The sequence below is a fragment of the Tachysurus vachellii genome, chromosome 25 (genome assembly GCF_030014155.1).
Source record: "Tachysurus vachellii isolate PV-2020 chromosome 25, HZAU_Pvac_v1, whole genome shotgun sequence".
In the NCBI taxonomy this organism is placed as follows: domain Eukaryota; kingdom Metazoa; phylum Chordata; class Actinopteri; order Siluriformes; family Bagridae; genus Tachysurus; species Tachysurus vachellii.
The window spans coordinates 12,984,881-13,002,451 of NC_083484.1; the positions used below are offsets into that span (position 1 = coordinate 12,984,881).

The window sequence follows — 17,571 nt, forward strand, 5'->3', positions numbered from 1 at the left end:
ACTTAAGTATTACTGCAGACCATTTGCACACCTTCATGTCCATAATTTGTTCATCTTCTAATGCCAACCTTCAGCATAATAATGCACCATGGCACACAGCAAAAGTACTCTCAAACTTCACACTGAGTTCAATAGTTTCATTATTTTCATTAATTTTATTACTTAGTTATGAATTAGCAATTATTTTATTAACAAATGAAACAGGTAAACCGTTTGTAAATAGTATAGTACTTAGTGAATTATCTACTATTAAGGTTTATATGCAGTTTTGCACACTGTTTTTGCTCTTTGCACCTGCTGTCTCACATTTCAGTCTTTTGCTGTTTTGCACAATACTTTAATATCTCATGTAACAGCTGCTATAATACTAATGTGTTCATTCCAGTATTTCTGTACACGCAATATTGTTGAACATACAGTATTTACACTGGTGCTGTTTCTGTTTATTGTTTTTTTGTGTAAGGTCTTTTATTTTTTGTTTGCACTGTCTTTTGTCCTGCACTGTCTTGTCTTTTGTCCTGCACTGTCTTTCTGTCTTTTGTCCTGCATTGTCTTCTTTTCTTTTGTCCTGCACTGTCTTTCTGTCTTCTTTTCTTTTGTCCTGCACTGTCTTTCTGTCTTCTTTTCTTTTGTTCTGCACTGTCTTTCTGTCTTCTTTTCTTTTGTTCTGCACTGTCTTTCTGTCTTCTTTTCTTTTGTCCTGCACCGTCCTTCTGTCTTCTTTTCTTTTGTCCTGCACTGTCTTTCTGTCTTTTTTTGTCTTTTGTCCTGCACGGTCTTTTCTGTCTTTTGACCTGCACTGTCTTTCTGTCTTTTCTGTCTTTTATGTTTTACTAATTTTGGTCTTTTCTCCCGCTCTCCCGCCACACATTGTATTTCTCATGCAGAAAAACTTTTTGACTATTTATCATATATTTAATATGCCGCAGCGCCCAAAATGTAACTGTCCTCACCGCTGTCTCTATGGAACCGGGCAGGAATCAAGCGCGTCTCCCCTGGAGTTCTTAGTCGAGCCTACACAATAGGCAATCAGAAAATAGCACTATTGTATATGGGTAAGATTTAACGCAACAACCAATGAAAAAAAAGCAAATCCTGGAATTGTTCACCACTAGTCTCCTACTCGTTCACCCACAGAGAAAACCACTGGAGCTGCGAGCATCACTTTGAGCACAGAGTAAGTCATGATCTCCTGTTTTACAGGAGACAACAATGACATTTTAACTGCTGTTAGAGAAAGTTTCATCATGAGTTTCATCATCAGTTTTTCATGAGTGTCTGTAACTTAGCCAACAGTTTTACAGCCTGTTCACTGACAACACCTGCTCAGAACATGTAGTCTAGGACAGTGATTCTCAAACTGGGGGCCCTGAGATGGTGCCAGGGGGCCCCAGCTTTATGACAATTTATAAAATAATGAATTTATCATAAATTCTGTGTAATTAAATCTAGGAAAAATAAGGCTACTAACCACCAGCACTACATTGTATAATTTATTGTATATTTTTTCATTAATTTAAATATTAAGTTTTGGAATGTTTTATGTCACATATATATATATGGGGGGACATATTTGACATATGTCACTCTTACCTGTCTTTATCTCTGTCTTTGTTTTATGTAGCTCATGTTTCATGGTCCTGGAGAAACGTTGTCTCATTTCACTGTGTACTGTAACAACTATATACGGTATGACAATCTTTTCCCATGAGAGTAAACACGTGACTTTTTGAGTCACAATCTGGCAACCCTGATAAAAAGGAAAACAACCAACAAGGAGCCGCAAAAAAAAAACAAAAACAAACAAAAAAAAAAACATATCCGATATTTAAACCTTTTCACTGCAGTAATAACGAAAGTAAATAACAGGACAAGGAAGCCTCTGGAGATCCTACAATAAACTGTAAGGTGTCACACGGTATTATGTTACATACATAGAATAACCTTTAAGTGAAATAATCATTCGTTTTGATCCGTTTTGTCTCTGTACATAAATTTAACCACAGAATAACAAACAGTAGGCATCATGTCATCCAGCAGCCTCATGTGTGATTGTTTATGCTGATGTTAAATATGTAAAGGTTGGATAAAGGTATAAAGGAAACAGTAATCACATTGACTCGTTCTATAATGAATTCAGGTGTTCAAATTATACGTAAAGTAGCAATAAAAGTATTGGTTATTCATACAGTGAAATAAATTACTTCACGTCTGTGTTTTCACTTGATGTACACATTCACCTGTAGTACCAGTATCTGTTGGTGTATCTGTTGGTGAGCCTGTTGGTGTACCTGTTGGTGAGCCTGTACCTGTTGGTGTACCTGTTGGTGTATCTGTTGGTGTACCTGTTGTTGTACCTGTTGTTGTACCTGAACCTGTTGGTGAGCCTGTACCTGTTGGTGTATCTGTTGGTGTACCTGTTGGTGAGCCTGTACCTGTTGGTGTATCTGTTGGTGTACCTGTTGGTGAGCCTGTACCTGTTGGTGTATCTGTTGGTGTACCTGTTGGTGAGCCTGTACCTGTTGGTGTATCTGTTGGTGTACCTGTTGGTGAGCCTGTACCTGTTGGTGTACCTGTTGGTGAGCCTGTACCTGTTGGTGAGCCTGTTGGTGTACCTGTTGGTGAGCCTGTTGTTGTACCTGTTGTTGTACCTGAACCTGTTGGTGAGCCTGTACCTGTTGGTGAGCCTGTTGGTGTACCTGCTGGTGAGCCTGTTGGTGTACCTGCTGGTGTACCTGTACCTGTTGGTGAGCCTGTACCTGTTGGTGAGCCTGTTGGTGTACCTGTTGGTGAGCCTGTTGGTGTACCCGCTGGTGTACCTGTACCTGTTGGTGAGCCTGTTGGTGTACCTGCTGGTGTACCTGTACCTGTTGGTGAGCCTGTTGGTGTACCTGCTGGTGTACCTGTACCTGTTGGTGTACCTGCTGGTGTACCTGCTGGTGTACCTGTAGGTGAGCCTGTTGGTGTACCTGTACCTTTTGGTGTACCTGTTGGTGAACCTGTACCTGTACCTGCTGTTGTACCTGTACCTGTTGGGGAACCTGTTGGTGAACCTGTTGGTGAGCCTGTACCTGTACCTGTTGGTGTTCCTGTTGGTGAGCCTGTTGGTGTACCTGTACCTGCTGGTGTACCTGTACCTGTTGGTGAGCCTGTTGGTGTACCTGTTGGTGAGCCTGTTGGTGTACCTGCTGGTGTACCTGTACCTGTTGGTGTACCTGTTGGTGAGCCTGTTGGTGTACCCGCTGGTGTACCTGTACCTGTTGGTGAGCCTGTTGGTGTACCTGCTGGTGTACCTGTACCTGTTGGTGAGCCTGTTGGTGTACCTGCTGGTGTACCTGTACCTGTTGGTGTACCTGCTGGTGTACCTGCTGGTGTACCTGTAGGTGAGCCTGTTGGTGAGCCTGTACCTGTACCTGTTGGTGTACCTGTTGGTGTACCTGTTGGTGTACCTGTACCTGTTGGTGTACCTGTACCTGTTGGTGTACCTGTTGGTGAGCCTGTTGGTGTACCTGTACCTGTTGGTGTACCTGTTGGTGTACCTGTACCTGTTGGTGAGCCTGTTGGTGTACCTGTACCTGTTGGTGAGCCTGTTGGTGTACCCGCTGGTGTACCTGTACCTGTTGGTGAGCCTGTTGGTGTACCTGCTGGTGTACCTGTACCTGTTGGTGAGCCTGTTGGTGTACCTGCTGGTGTACCTGTACCTGTTGGTGAGCCTGTTGGTGTACCTGCTGGTGTACCTGTACCTGTTGGTGTACCTGCTGGTGTACCTGTAGGTGAGCCTGTTGGTGTACCTGTACCTGTTGGTGTACCTGTTGGTGAACCTGTACCTGTACCTGCTGTTGTACCTGTACCTGTTGGTGAGCCTGTTGGTGTACCTGTACCTGTTGGTGTACCTGTACCTGTTGGGGAACCTGTTGGTGAACCTGTTGGTGAGCCTGTACCTGTACCTGTTGGTGTTCCTGTTGGTGAGCCTGTTGGTGTACCTGTTGGTGTACCTGTACCTGTTGGTGTACCTGTACCTGTTGGTGTACCTGTTGGTGAGCCTGTTGGTGTACCTGTACCTGTTGGTGTACCTGTACCTGTTGGTGTACCTGTTGGTGTACCTGTTTTGTCTTTTTTAATATATTGTATTTAAGGTGAGAATAATGTAGGGACTGCAGGTGGAAATTAGCATTTTTTTGCTATAACTTAGCACATGACATCTCTTCTTTCTTAGACTAATGTTCTCTGTGCTTTGCCCCTGATTAAGTACAAATAAACTCATAATAAGGGGAAGACAAAGCAAAAATGAAACTTTTAAAATATATATAAAATAAAATAGGATAGTGTCAGGAATGGCTGGGACTATTCCCTACCTGGACACTAGGGGGACATTCTGCACTCCTGTTCCTTTCACCCTTGTTTCAATCATTGTTCAATCATTGTCATTTATACCTGTTGTCTTGCGTCAGTTTTTTGCTGAGTCCTTGTCTCTTGTTTGTTGTATTTGTGTTCCTTTTCCTGTGTTCTGTTGTTTCTGTTCCTAATGTTTCAAGCCCTTTGTTATTTTTTCCCTTAATAAACCCCTTTTATGTTATCCTTGCATATGGGTCTTTTTTTAATCTCTGAACGGATCAAAAGGGTGAATTTAAAAAACATAAAATATAACATAAAATGAAATAGAATAAGATAAATTGTGATTGTGTTATTTGATTTCTTGATCGAAGTGAATGATTCGTTCTTACATGTACATTAGATCATGAAAAGGCAAAATTTAAACCAAAGAGGGGAAAAGGAAGATGGTTTTGCAAAGCAGCCCAGAAGACTTTCATCTGAAGTTGCAGTTAAGATGGTGAGAACTTTGCTTTTAAATTCCCCAGTCCATGATTTGAGGTTCCAAACCAAAAAGCCTGGTAATTAATCCTTTATTGCATGGTAGGGATAAAAAAGGGACGGAGTTACTCCAGTTGCAGGTATCTGTAAGCTCATGTACATGGAGAAAGGTAGTTAGTGCTTTCTTTAGAATGCATTTAACTGTTCTGTTTGAATGAGTTAGTTGCACTAGATTGCTTTATGTGACTCTTTTTGAGACTTCAACCTGCTCAGCTGTTGTTATACAAAAGAGATAGCTAGTGTCAGGTAGCATTATTTGGACGTGACTAATTGGCAAAAGCGTATTTGTTCTAAGATTATTGTTGGATTTTGTTTTTGGTTAACTAGGCAGAAAGACCAGGCTCTCCTTCTCCCAGCTGTCTATCACTGAAGAGCGATGCATCCATGGATTGTGCCTATGTTTTCAGCCAAGGAGAAACGAGCAGGGGAAAACGGTCTGTAATTCAAAAATCTATGTTGAATAAAATAGAAATTGTAATAAAATATTGAAATTGTTTGACTTTGATAAAAATAGCAATAGCGATACAATAGAATACATTATATCTTATATTCTGTTTTATTTATTTTTTAAAGAATTGTAGAGTTTTAGAATAGAACAATGTAAAGACTGATACAGATAGGCAACGACCTTTACTGGTAACCAGGCACGTAAAGGCATGTATATTATGGCACTTCATGCTTAGTTGGATAATGGTGATCAGAGGACAATGGCTACATCAGTTAGAGTTGACAGGAAGCATTGCAACCTACACAAAACTTTGAACCTTGAGGTGAATGGGCTACAAAACTAGACAGCTGTAAAGAAAAATGACTGATGTTATTCCAGTCTTCCAGTCAACTGTCCAGTTTTGGTCAGTCTTGTTTTGTCATGTTTTTTATTTTGTATAAGGGTCTGATACCATGTAGTGCACTAAATATGCAGAAATAGAAAATCAGAGGAGATATTTTATACGTCTGAAAATGTTGTCTGTTTGTTATTATAAAGCAAAATAAAAATGTTTTAGTTAATATGGTCTTTCTGTACTGTATGTTCCATTCTCTTAGAGTTGAGACGGTGAGTCCAAACTCATCATCACCTAGTTATATCGCTATGAAAAGTGACAATTCAGTGGAGTTCAACCAAGATGAAAAGGTAAGTTTGGAAAAAAGTATTTAACGAAGCATTGATTGCAACAATTAATTGTTATTTTTATATTTTAATTATTGGGGTCACTGTGTGAATAATATAGGAAATAATGTTTCCGCACCTAGAAGTTCAGGTAGTGATTAATGCAGGAAGTGCCAACATGTTATTAAATACATTATTAGTCTGTAATCTGTGCTTATTGTTGATCATTTTTTAGGCACAAAGACCAGCTTCTCCTGCTCCCAGCTGTCTATCAATGAAGAGCAATGCATCCATGGATTGTGCCTATGTCTTCAGCCAAGGAGACAAGAGCAGTAGAAAACGGTCTGCAAATACACATCTGTCCATCTGCATTTTTTTAAAATCAAAAAACAAATTCTAAAAAGTTTTTACAGTTAGTTGATTAGGTCTCGGTTTGTTCTGTATACTTAGGATTGAGATTGAGAGACCCGGCTCGTCGTCAGCTAACTACGTCTCGGGGGAGAGTGGCAGAACAGTTGAAATCAACTGGGATGAAAAAGTAAGTAGGAAAACTTTCACACTCAAAATAACAGTCAATAAGAGCAAGTTACACACCACCCAAGCTGACCAGGCACTGTGGTGGAAATTTCTAATCTAAAGATGTTTATAAGGCCTTTGTCCTTCTATGCTTTTATCTTGTATCTGTAGTGACCAGAGACTTTGTCATCGGTTGTTTTCTTAAGATTATGACAAGGGCAGTAGGGACTGGAGACGAGTTGTTGGGAATTAGGCATAAACAACGTCCAGTAAATCTTCTAGTAGGCCTTCTAGCAGACCTTGGCCTGGTCAGCTTGATCAGGAGATGAGCATGCGGTGATTTTAAGCCAATGATTGATGATGTTTTGCTTTTACATATCTTCTTTACTTGAGTTCTGTCTATAAAATCTTGATGTAATCAGTGATCGGGGCCCTTCATCTCTCATACTATATGCGGATTGTTGGGTCCTGCTGTGCAGCTGAGCACAATAAATTGTGTGACCTTTTTTACTCTTGCCCGTGTCTAGCAGTGTGATACTTTATACTTTAAATCTCTCAAACCTCAGAACCTCTACAACACACTAAATGTAAAACATGTGTAAGCTTTCTGTGCATCTCTTGAAGTTTATGGCAAGACAGATTAGACTCCAATCTGTAAAATGTGTCACCACACCAAGGCCAAAACAATAAGAGGATATTAGTGAAGGATATTGGAATCTTTCAATTGAGATAATTAGTGTTGAGCAATAATGTAGTGCTATTCTATCACTCGTATTTAGTGAATCATAGGGGCTTATGGACCGATTTTAGAATTTATTCATTTATTATCTTAGCGGGTGTCACTTTAAATGACGCCTGTAATCCATAGTGAACGTAAAAACAATATTTTTATGGTTTCAGTTTAAAAATAATATTGATTTCAAATAGGAGTCATTAGAATTTGTTTGCTGGAGGAAAAACACTGTGTCTATGAACATTTATGGTTATATAGGTAGAAAGGCAAGACTTGCCTGGTCCTAGCTGTGTGTCAATGAAGAGCAATGCATCCATGGATTGCGCATATGTCTTCAGCCGAAAGAGACAGATCAGCAAAAAACGGTCAGCAGCTTTTATTTCTGCTGAAAAAGGCATTCCTTTTTCTTTTTTTTTTTTTTTTTCATTTTATACAATCTGTGTAAAAGATATAATAATGAGTTTGGATTTCTTGACAAACAAAATTGTGATTCTAGAAAGTGTTCTTGCCAAACATGGATCAGTGAAAATGATGAAAGTAAAATGTGACAATATTAACTTCAATTAAAAAATGATTATTAACTTAATTAATTATGACTTAAGTGAGGCAGGTTAATAAGGTCTTTGTGTTCTTGTGCAATTCTTAGCGTTGAGATAAAGAGACTAGTCTCACCGTCTCCTACCCATGTCTTTGAGGATCGTACCCTAAGAGAGGAAATCAACCAGGATGAAAAAATGAGTGGGGAAAAGTTTAAAGGTTTGCATCCATCACCAACAACAAAAGAGATGTACACAACATCGACAAGGTGCCGAGTGGAAAGCCTCTGTCTGCAGCACTGTGCTCCTCTTAATGTTTTCTGCAAGACAGATCAAACACTGATCTGTGAACAGTGTGCTACTCTGGAACACCAAGACCACAATAAATGCTACACAACAGGTGCTAAGGTAAGATATGAGATTTTTTCACTGATGGAGATCTTATACAGTTTTTCTAACACAAACGCAAAATAATGTAGGTGAGATATGTTTTTTTTTTTTTTTTTTTGCCTAAACCCAGTGCTCAACTTACAAAATACTCATAATCATGTAATCATTATCCTCCTCTTTTCCTGACCTCATTACAATGAGGATCTCATTACAGTTCTCCCAAGAGCTGGACACAATGTCTTTACTTAAACAAACACTCAACAAAGTGGACAAAAACAAGTTTATGAGTTATCTATGCCAGAATTACCCAGAATGCTTCGAGACTCCTCGGGTAATTTGTGATATCCATGAAGTATCTAAAGTTATTCTGGAGAGATTTGGCTCTGAGGTGGCGCTGAAGATAGCAATAAAGATCTTGTTAGAGAACGGTAAGACGGATTTATTTATTTTTTTCCTGTGATTGCATTTAAACTCTTTCTAACAGAAAAATCTGTGCATTCAGGCATTTCCAGTCACAAAGGGACTAAATTTATAAATGTAATAGAGTAGATAGTCTAAATACATGCTGAAACCATACCATACCATACAGTAAGGTGGTGATCGTACACCATACAACGTATTTGCTAGAAAATGGTCATCAAGAGGGTTTTTGTAACAAGGCATTACTGCTGAATATTGATGGCGTCCATTTTTCTGAATTGTATTTACGCCTAGTTAATTTTGCTACGGTATGAATTATTTGTAAAATTATTAGGATTATTTTCGATCAGGGTGGAGAAGTATGTTGATTTCGCAGCACAAAGAAATGTTTCTGTTGCTTAGGAGACTTTCCTACCATGCTATATATTGGAATACTACCAATTTAGTTTGATGTCCTGTACCTTTTAATTTCCTAGTGGTCTGTTTTAAGGAGCGTGTTTGATCATTGTACCAGGGAGCTAGTTTTTGGTCTTTAGTTATTTTTCATCTAAGTGGAGCTAAAACATCTTGGGAGTATCGAAATATTCCATGGATAATTCTGGGAGATTATTGATAAACCTTTCTGCGCTAGCAGACATAAATGTACAGAAAAGTGCACCTATCATGGAAAATGTAACTGTATTTTCTAGATTTATTCTGAAGGTAAATTTTCAAATATAATGCAAATTCAGAGTTGGCAAAGTATAAATAATCCAAAACTAATTTAATTTTATTTTCTATAGAGAGAAATCTTAAGACCATTCAGGATCATCTAAAATATAAACTTCAGCGTCATCTTAAATCTAAATTTGAGTGCATAAACGAAGGAAATGCTCAGCAAGGGAATCCGATCCTTCTAAACGACATCTACACTGAGCTACTCATTACAGAAGGAGGAGATGAAGGTATTAATAAAGAACATGAGGTCAGATTGATTGAAGAAGCATGCAAGAACAGAGACACGCAGGAGACCGTGATACAATGCAACGACATCTTTAAACCTTTACATGGACAGAAAAAACGCATCCGCACTGTGTTAACAAAGGGCATTGCTGGGATCGGGAAAACAGTTTCTGTGCACAAATTCATCTTGGACTGGACAGAAGGAAAAGAGAATCAGGATATTCACTTCATTTTCCCGCTTCCTTTCCGTGATCTGAATTTAAAGAGAGAGAACAAATATAGTGTGATTCAACTTCTTTCTCAGTATTTTCCGGAACTTAAAGAATTTAAATCTGTTAGTTCTGAAGAACTAAAAACTCTGTTCATCTTTGACGGACTGGACGAGTGCCGACTTCCTCTTGATTTCATGAACAACGAAATGTGCTGTGACGTAACAAAAGAAATCTCTGTGGATGTGATGCTAACAAACCTCATCCGAGGAAATCTCCTTCCCTCCGCACTTCTGTGGATAACCTCCCGGCCAGCAGCAGCCTGTCAGGTCCCTCCTGAGTGTGTTGACCGGGTTACAGAGGTTCGAGGATTTAACGACTCAGAGAAAGTGAGATACTTCAGGAAGAGGTTCGGTGACACGAGTCTTGCTGACAAAATCGTTGCACACGTTAAGTCTTCAAGGAGCCTCCACATCATGTGCCATACACCAGTCTTCTGCTGGATATCAGCTACGGTTCTGGAAAAAATGTTGGGTAAAGCAGACATGGAAGTGCCTAAAACTCTAACTCAGATGTACACTCACTTCCTCATGATTCAGACACATTTAAAGAACAAGAAGTACCATGGAGTGATCAAGGAAGACATGGACCTGACAGAATTGGACAAGGAGATGATTCTTAGACTGGCTAAGCTAGCGTTTCTGCAGTTGGAGAAAAGAAATCTGATTTTCTATCAAGAAGATCTAGTTGAATGTGGCATTAATGTTGCCGAAGCATCTGAGTACTCTGCAATTTGCACAGAAATCTTTAAAGAAGAGTTCGGATTGTACCGAGAGAAGGTCTTCTGCTTCGTCCACCTGAGTATTCAGGAGCATCTAGCTGCGATGTATGTGCTGGTCGAATTTGTAAACAACAGTACGAACATCCTCAGAAAAGATGCAGAGAATCAGAGAACGACAAAGATATCAGATTTACACAAGAGTGCTATAGACAGAGCGATGCAGAGTGAGAACGGACACTTTGACCTTTTCCTGAGATTTCTTCTCGGTCTCTCAACGGACTCTAATCAGGTTCTTTTGAAAGCGCTGCTGCCAAAAAGTAGCTCTGAGAGCTTGGAAGAAACAGCTGAGTACATTAAAGAGAGGATCAGAGAAGAGTCATCAGCAGAAAGAACAATCAACTTATTTCACTGTCTGAATGAACTGAATTACAACTCATTGGTGGAAGAAATTCGTAGTTTCTTGAGCTCAGGCAGGCATTCAGAGACTGAGCTTAAACCTGACCAGTGCTCAGCTCTAGCCTACGTGCTGCTAACATCTGAAGACGTGATTAATGAATTCGATGTAAAAATGTGCAATACATCTCTTGAGGGATATCAGAGACTGTTGCCGGTCGTCAGGATCTCAAGAAAAGCAATGTAAGTTTCCACTCAAATTATATAATCAAATCAAACTGTCATTGGAACATTTGAGGAGTGTGACAGTATTAGGGCCCAGTTGGTATACAGTTATGTGTAGTACAACCCGTGCTGTACTATTTACATGGCACTACAAGTAGTAATTAGCGATCTCAACATTCATGATCTCAAAAACATGTTTTGAATAAAACCTTAGACCTAAACATCTTAAACATTTACTGAGAGAATTCTACTAAAAAGAAAGCTACAGCCCAGCAGCAAAGACCATAAACCTTCGTGTCAGGACAGCTGATTTGGTAACATGCAGGTGGAAAGTTCATTAAACCATAACAACTTGAAAGGTGTACCATGAATATTTCACACTGTGCCAAGACTAATAATAAGGGAAGTAAGAGAGAGGCCAGCAGTCACAGGACAACCAGAAACCAGAAGACGCAGCAGTTTCACAGATAAATAAGGAAATGAATTACACTACAATCATATCTATTCCTACATCACACACAAAAATTCCTTGCTCAGAAAAGAAGCATGGAGATTTTGCATTTTTATAAGCAGATGAAATCAAGTGCATACAAAAAAACGCTGCAAAATAAATCATCTTAGCAAGTTATAATATTTTAAATATAGTTCAAAGGACCTATTATTTTCTATCATAAGATAACAACAAAAAAAATTAAGACTATTAATCCTATTTCTACACATTTTTCTGTTTTGAGCTATAGATGTTCTTGTTCTGTTGGCAGATTGTTCTGCTATATAATTTTAAGCATTTATCTCTATAAAAGAAGAATGATCTGCCAATAGAATAGGATTAAAAGTATACGAATAAAAAAAAATCCATAACAATCATGAACACTAGATCCCCTATTACACATCCTTTGTATGCTATGTGATAGTAAGTGTTCCAACAATGGTTACACACAATGTCCTATAATAAGAACAAGTCAATATATTTGCAATGAATATATTAGACTTAAAAATGACTTGAAAATATATTAGACTTGAAAATAGACTTAAAAATGGATTAGCCATCCATAGAAAAGTTTGTTTTTATAGTTTCATTCAAAAATACATATCCATGCACCATACACTATCATATTAAATGTTAAAATCTTCTCAGTGTGTTATGAATTTTAACTAATTCTTTTTTCAACTCTTCTTAGTCTTGCTGGTATCAACCTCACAGATGAATCCTGTGAGACTCTGGCTTCAATCCTCCAATCAGCTAACTCACATCTGAGAGAACTGGACCTCAGTTTCAATAATCTAGGAGATTTAGGAGTCAAATTTCTCTGTAACGGCCTTTCAGATCCACACAACAAACTTGAAAAGCTAAATCTCAGCTACAACAACCTTGAACATGCAGGAGTGAAGCTGCTATGTGATTGTCTGATGAGTCCAAACTGCAAACTGCAAGCACTTGGGTTTGTATTATAAGTAGTGCATAATAAGTCATATGTCAATTAATAGGTTTGGCAAAGAAACAATGTTCTAAAATAACCTAAATACTTTTGTTTAATGTATTAAATAAATCCTATTTAAAATATAGTAAAATATGATATGTAAATAATGTCCTATTTAAATGAACCAAATATTACTATGTAGTATTTTACCATGAATTTTATTGCATGTGAACTCAATTTTTTTTGGTTGGCAGACTGGCTGGCACCAACTTCTCAGAACAGTCTTGTGAATTAATGGCCTCGTATTTTCAGTCTGCTAACTCACACCTCAAAGAGCTGGATCTTGGCTGCAATAACATGAGAGACTCTGGAGTAAAGCTTCTGACTGCTGGACTGATTAGTTTACGGTGTCATCTTGAGAAACTCGGGTAAACTGATTTCAGGTCTAATCAACTACAATTGATTTTCTTATAGTCATATCCTGATGAATCATCATGGTATTTGTCTTTTAGTGAAATTCCAATAATATAATCCAAGATTTTAACCTCTTCTGCAAATGTTTTTTTCTCAAGCTTTATATAAATTGTGAGACATATCTAATTGCCATACGCATTAATAGACACGCATAAACGGACATGATTTTGGTTACACTACAGGTTGGACAGATGTGATCTCACACACAATTCGTGTAAAGCATTAAAAGCTGTTTTGCAGTCATCCAACTCGTACCTTAGAGAGCTAAATCTCAGCTACAATAAATTGGGAGTCTCAGGAATCCAGCAGCTCTGTGAGGGATTAATGCATCCGGATTGCAAACTGGAAGGACTAAATCTCGGGTATAACCATGTTTGACATTGCAATCTTGTGCTTACTCTAAACCCATAATTGTATGGTTATCACAATAAATGCAACCGTTTAGTATATATTTATTTATATTTATGTACTCGATTGCAGACTTGTTGATGTCGGTATTTCAATGGACGCAAGTGAAACATTGGCTTTGGCTTTAAAGTCAGCAAATCTGAGAGAGCTTGATCTAAGCAACAATTGCATAGGAGATTCAGGAGTAAAACTGATCTGTGATGGACTTATCAGTCCAAAGAGCAAACTAGAAAAACTGAGGTAAATGTTGTATGAATGGGAATAAGAGTGTTTATGTACGTTTATACTTGGCATGAACACGATGTTATTAGATTGGTGAATCTATTATTTAGTTTTTATACATAGTTTCATCACATGTCTCCTCTGCTGTAGTCTCCGCTGGTGTAATCTCACAGACAGGTCTTGTGCGAATCTGGCTACAGTCCTGACTACGTCGACTTGCTTGACAGATTTGGAGCTAAGAGACAATGACCTGCATGATTCAGGTGTGAAGCAGCTTTGCACTGGTCTGAAGCATCCACACTGCACACTGCAGAGACTGGGGTAAGTTAAAAGACAGACAGCTATGTGATACAACACTGATAAACTTCTTTGCATTCCCTGATTGCAATTTTCTGCATTTTATGAATTTCTCAGTTACTGAATTGGAATCTTAAAACTGTACAATACATTATAACTTGACCTGTCATTTTGTGGCTGATAAATCCTCTCAGAAAATATTGGAACAGCAAAGTCAGTTCTTGTTTTTTTTTTTTTTTTGCTGCATTTGCTTTTTGTTTTAAAGTTAAACCAACATGTGCACCATAGAGAGCATAGAGGGGATAATCAATCAGGGCTATTGCACTGAACATTAGTACAACATGTACAACAAACTGAAATGTCCTAAAAAAGAAAAAATACTGGTGAAGTAACAACCAGGCAAACCGGATGGCCAAGGAATACAACAGCAGTTGATGTGATAAACATCATCAAAGCTGTGAAGACAAACCGAAAAAAAAAAAAAACGACAACGATCAAGCAACCTTCACAGGTCAGGGGTGAAGGTTTCACAATTCACCGTTCGAAATAAGACTTTGAGAGTAGAAATATAGAGGCCATACCTCAAGATGCAACCCCCGATCAAGTAAGATCAGACAGCTAGATTTGAATTCACAAAGAAATACAGTGATGATCCACAAAAGTAGGCTCAAGATGAACCTCTACCAAAGTAATTGAAAGGCCAAAGTGGAGAGAGAAAAAATTAATTTTTTAATTAATCAAACAGGGTCATGGTCAAAGCAAGGTCAAATTTTAGAAAAAAATCATTTCTTAAATAGCTTTTCTTCCTGTTCAGCATGTTGGTGTTCTCAAATGATCTTTAGCATGATATTTTATGAACAAGTGACTGCATGTTTGTATGATTGATTATAGGAAATTATCACTGTGACAAGTACATGATCTGAATCGATCTAATCAAGGTCATAATCTCAGTTAAATGTCTAAAAAGTCTAGGCTTGCTGGTGGTCGAGGCAACACTGTCAAGTTCTGAAGGTTTGCTGATTTGCACAAATGAAAGAAAAAAAAATTAACACATTGATTTTTCGTTGTGTCTTTGTATCGTTTGTCTGCAGTCTATCAGGGTGTTGTGTTACAGACGAAGGTGGTTCTGTCCTAGCCTCAGCTTTAAGCTCAGATCAGTCACAGCTAAAAGAGCTGGACCTCAGCTACAATCACTTAGCAGAGGCAGGACTGAGACAGCTCTCTGCTATTTGTGATGATCCACTCTGCAATCTTGAAAATCTTTGGTAAGTAGAGCAAAGGAAGCAAACCTTTCCACAGTGTTCATAGGTTCTTCAGTCAGGAAATCAAAGCCCAACTCCTAGGTCAATGCAGGGGACATTTCTTTTTTTTTTTATTTCCATACACTGCAAACCCATCTGAAATCAATTAATCAGAACCTAGACTTTTTCATAATTAAGCCTACAAGAGGACATTCAGTTTAGTTGTCTTTTGAACAGCATAGACCTTGCTATCTTTACATTCTGTGAATGGCCTTAACTGCAAAATGGTTCCATCAAGTCCACATCTCTTGATGGGTTTTGTTCTTTTTACAGTTTAGACCATTGTGAGGCTTGCAGAATCAAACCAGGACTAAATAAATGTAAGTATGCAATATATTAAATATTTGATGAACAAATATTCAATCCATTTGTTACCACAACAGCTGTCTTTCAACATCTCCTGTTTCGTAACTAGTCATGCATTTCATAAGTTCTTGTTACAGCAAAATTTCCACATACAGTAAAAGCATCTTCTGTCTGCCATACATAAATAATAAAACACCTTGTCTTATCAGTCATTTCTATCCATTTGTTCTGGGTTACCTTTTCGACAGATGCCTGTGAGATCACCCTGGACCCAAACACCGCACACAGAACCCTGTCACTGACAGGAAACAAAATAGTCACAAAAGCAAAAGGCGAGCAGTCACACCCAGACCATCCAGATCGGTTTGAATACTGTTGCCAGGTTTTGTGCAAAGAAACCCTGATTGGTGCTCGCTGCTACTGGGAAGTTGAGTGGACTGGAGATGTAGTTTACATAGGAGTCACTTACAAAGGGATCAACAGAAAAGGTCGTGGTATAGACTGCAAACTGGCAATGAATAACAAATCTTGGATTCTGTTCTGTTCCAACGACTACGGCTATTATGTTAGTTATAACAGCAAGGAGACCGTCTTACCTTCTCCACCTAATCCGTCCAAACGAATGGGAATCTATCTAGACTGGAATGCTGGCACACTCTCTTATTTTATTATCTCAGCTAGAAGTCTATATCACATGTATACATTTCAAACAACATTCACTGAACCGCTTTATCCAGCCATCAGTATTTATAACTACAATGACACGATCACATTGGGTGAGATAGTATAAAACAAGAGCATGCAAGTCTGCACAATAACTGATCATTACTGAACATGTGCTTTGAATTTAGTCTTGTTTAAGGGAAGAGATTCTTAGTCAGCCATCAGAGTGTTATCTCACTAGGCAAATAATGCCAATAAATAACTTCTAAAGAGTCACTAAAACTTGACTATGCTTGACATACTGGCTTAGAAACCGATATAGTGACTGACACAAAGTTCTCAGAAATTCAATTACATCTGTAGCTTAAATGTAGCTGAAATTATCTCAAACATTATTAAAGATTATCAAATAAATGTGACCACATACTCCATGTAGCATTGTAAAGCATATTAAAGTCCAGATTTGTGTTGTCTGTATATTAAGGTGCCTGTATTATTATTATTATTATTATTATTTATTATTATTATTGGTATTAAATTTATTTATTTATTAATGCCACTTGAAGGGTGGATACGGAGTTGCTGAAGAGTAGGTCTGATCATCTGTATCTTTGTTTCATGTAAACATTTTTAATAAATGTATCACTAAATAGGGTTACTTGTGTGTGACCTTATCTAATTTCTCTTGGTACTTTTTACGTCAATGTTTTATGAATAGAATGTCTAAGCTAACATAATTATTAAAGGGTTATTTACAAGACAAATTCAACATTATATAATTGACTAATAATTATGTATATTCACTAACAATATATAAGGGTACCATATTACAGGAAGAGTGTAATAGCATTTCTGGTTCTCCTCTGATTCGGACGTGTCGGTTCAACTTCCTGCTCCTCCTCCGTCAGGTATAAAGCTTGTCTTTCATCATGTTGTCCAGCACTTTCCCCCCTCTGCTATTATTTTTCTTACAAATTTTGTACTTTGAGGTTTGACAAATGTACTATATTTAATGTTGTCGCCTTGATGAAATTGTATTTCATTTGGTTCAGAATTGTTTCCATACTTTGGCTTTGGGATGGTGTTATTGTCTGATACAGTGCCACCAAGCTGCCATTGTTGGTGCCCTTGAGCAGGGCCAGTAACTGCTGAGATGTATAAGAGAGATAAATGTACATGACTCTGGATAAGTGTGTCTGCTAAATTCCATAAATATAAATAATGTAAATGTAAAAACATCTAGAGCACATGGCTGTGCATTCTGTACTTGTTAACTGTGAGATATTCTTGCAAGGTTGCCTTCTGTTTTTTTGGGGTTTTTTTTTTAAAAGGTGCAAGTGTTCTTGGTATTAAG

At 38.1% G+C, this 17,571-nt stretch overlaps 2 protein-coding genes across 2 annotated transcripts; both read left to right on the plus strand.

The window, feature by feature from the left end:
• Positions 1–195: 195 nt before the first annotated feature.
• On the plus strand, positions 196–4,121 carry LOC132839935 (NADH-ubiquinone oxidoreductase chain 5-like). Its single transcript, XM_060861149.1, has 5 exons — positions 196–204; positions 2,247–2,873; positions 2,952–3,305; positions 3,384–3,707; positions 3,774–4,121. The coding sequence occupies exons 1-5, from the start codon at positions 196–198 to the stop codon at positions 4,119–4,121; spliced, it is 1,662 nt and encodes a 553-aa protein (XP_060717132.1).
• Positions 1,762–16,689, plus strand: LOC132840453 (NACHT, LRR and PYD domains-containing protein 3-like). The gene is made up of 18 exons (XM_060862110.1): positions 1,762–1,903; positions 4,736–4,831; positions 5,200–5,306; positions 5,917–6,004; positions 6,216–6,322; positions 6,431–6,518; positions 7,488–7,594; positions 7,876–8,173; positions 8,370–8,583; positions 9,358–11,143; positions 12,307–12,567; positions 12,801–12,974; positions 13,203–13,382; positions 13,501–13,668; positions 13,801–13,971; positions 15,039–15,212; positions 15,522–15,568; positions 15,803–16,689. The coding sequence occupies exons 2-18, from the start codon at positions 4,739–4,741 to the stop codon at positions 16,342–16,344; spliced, it is 4,605 nt and encodes a 1,534-aa protein (XP_060718093.1). The 5' UTR covers positions 1,762–1,903; positions 4,736–4,738; the 3' UTR covers positions 16,345–16,689.
• Positions 16,690–17,571: the final 882 nt, after the last annotated feature.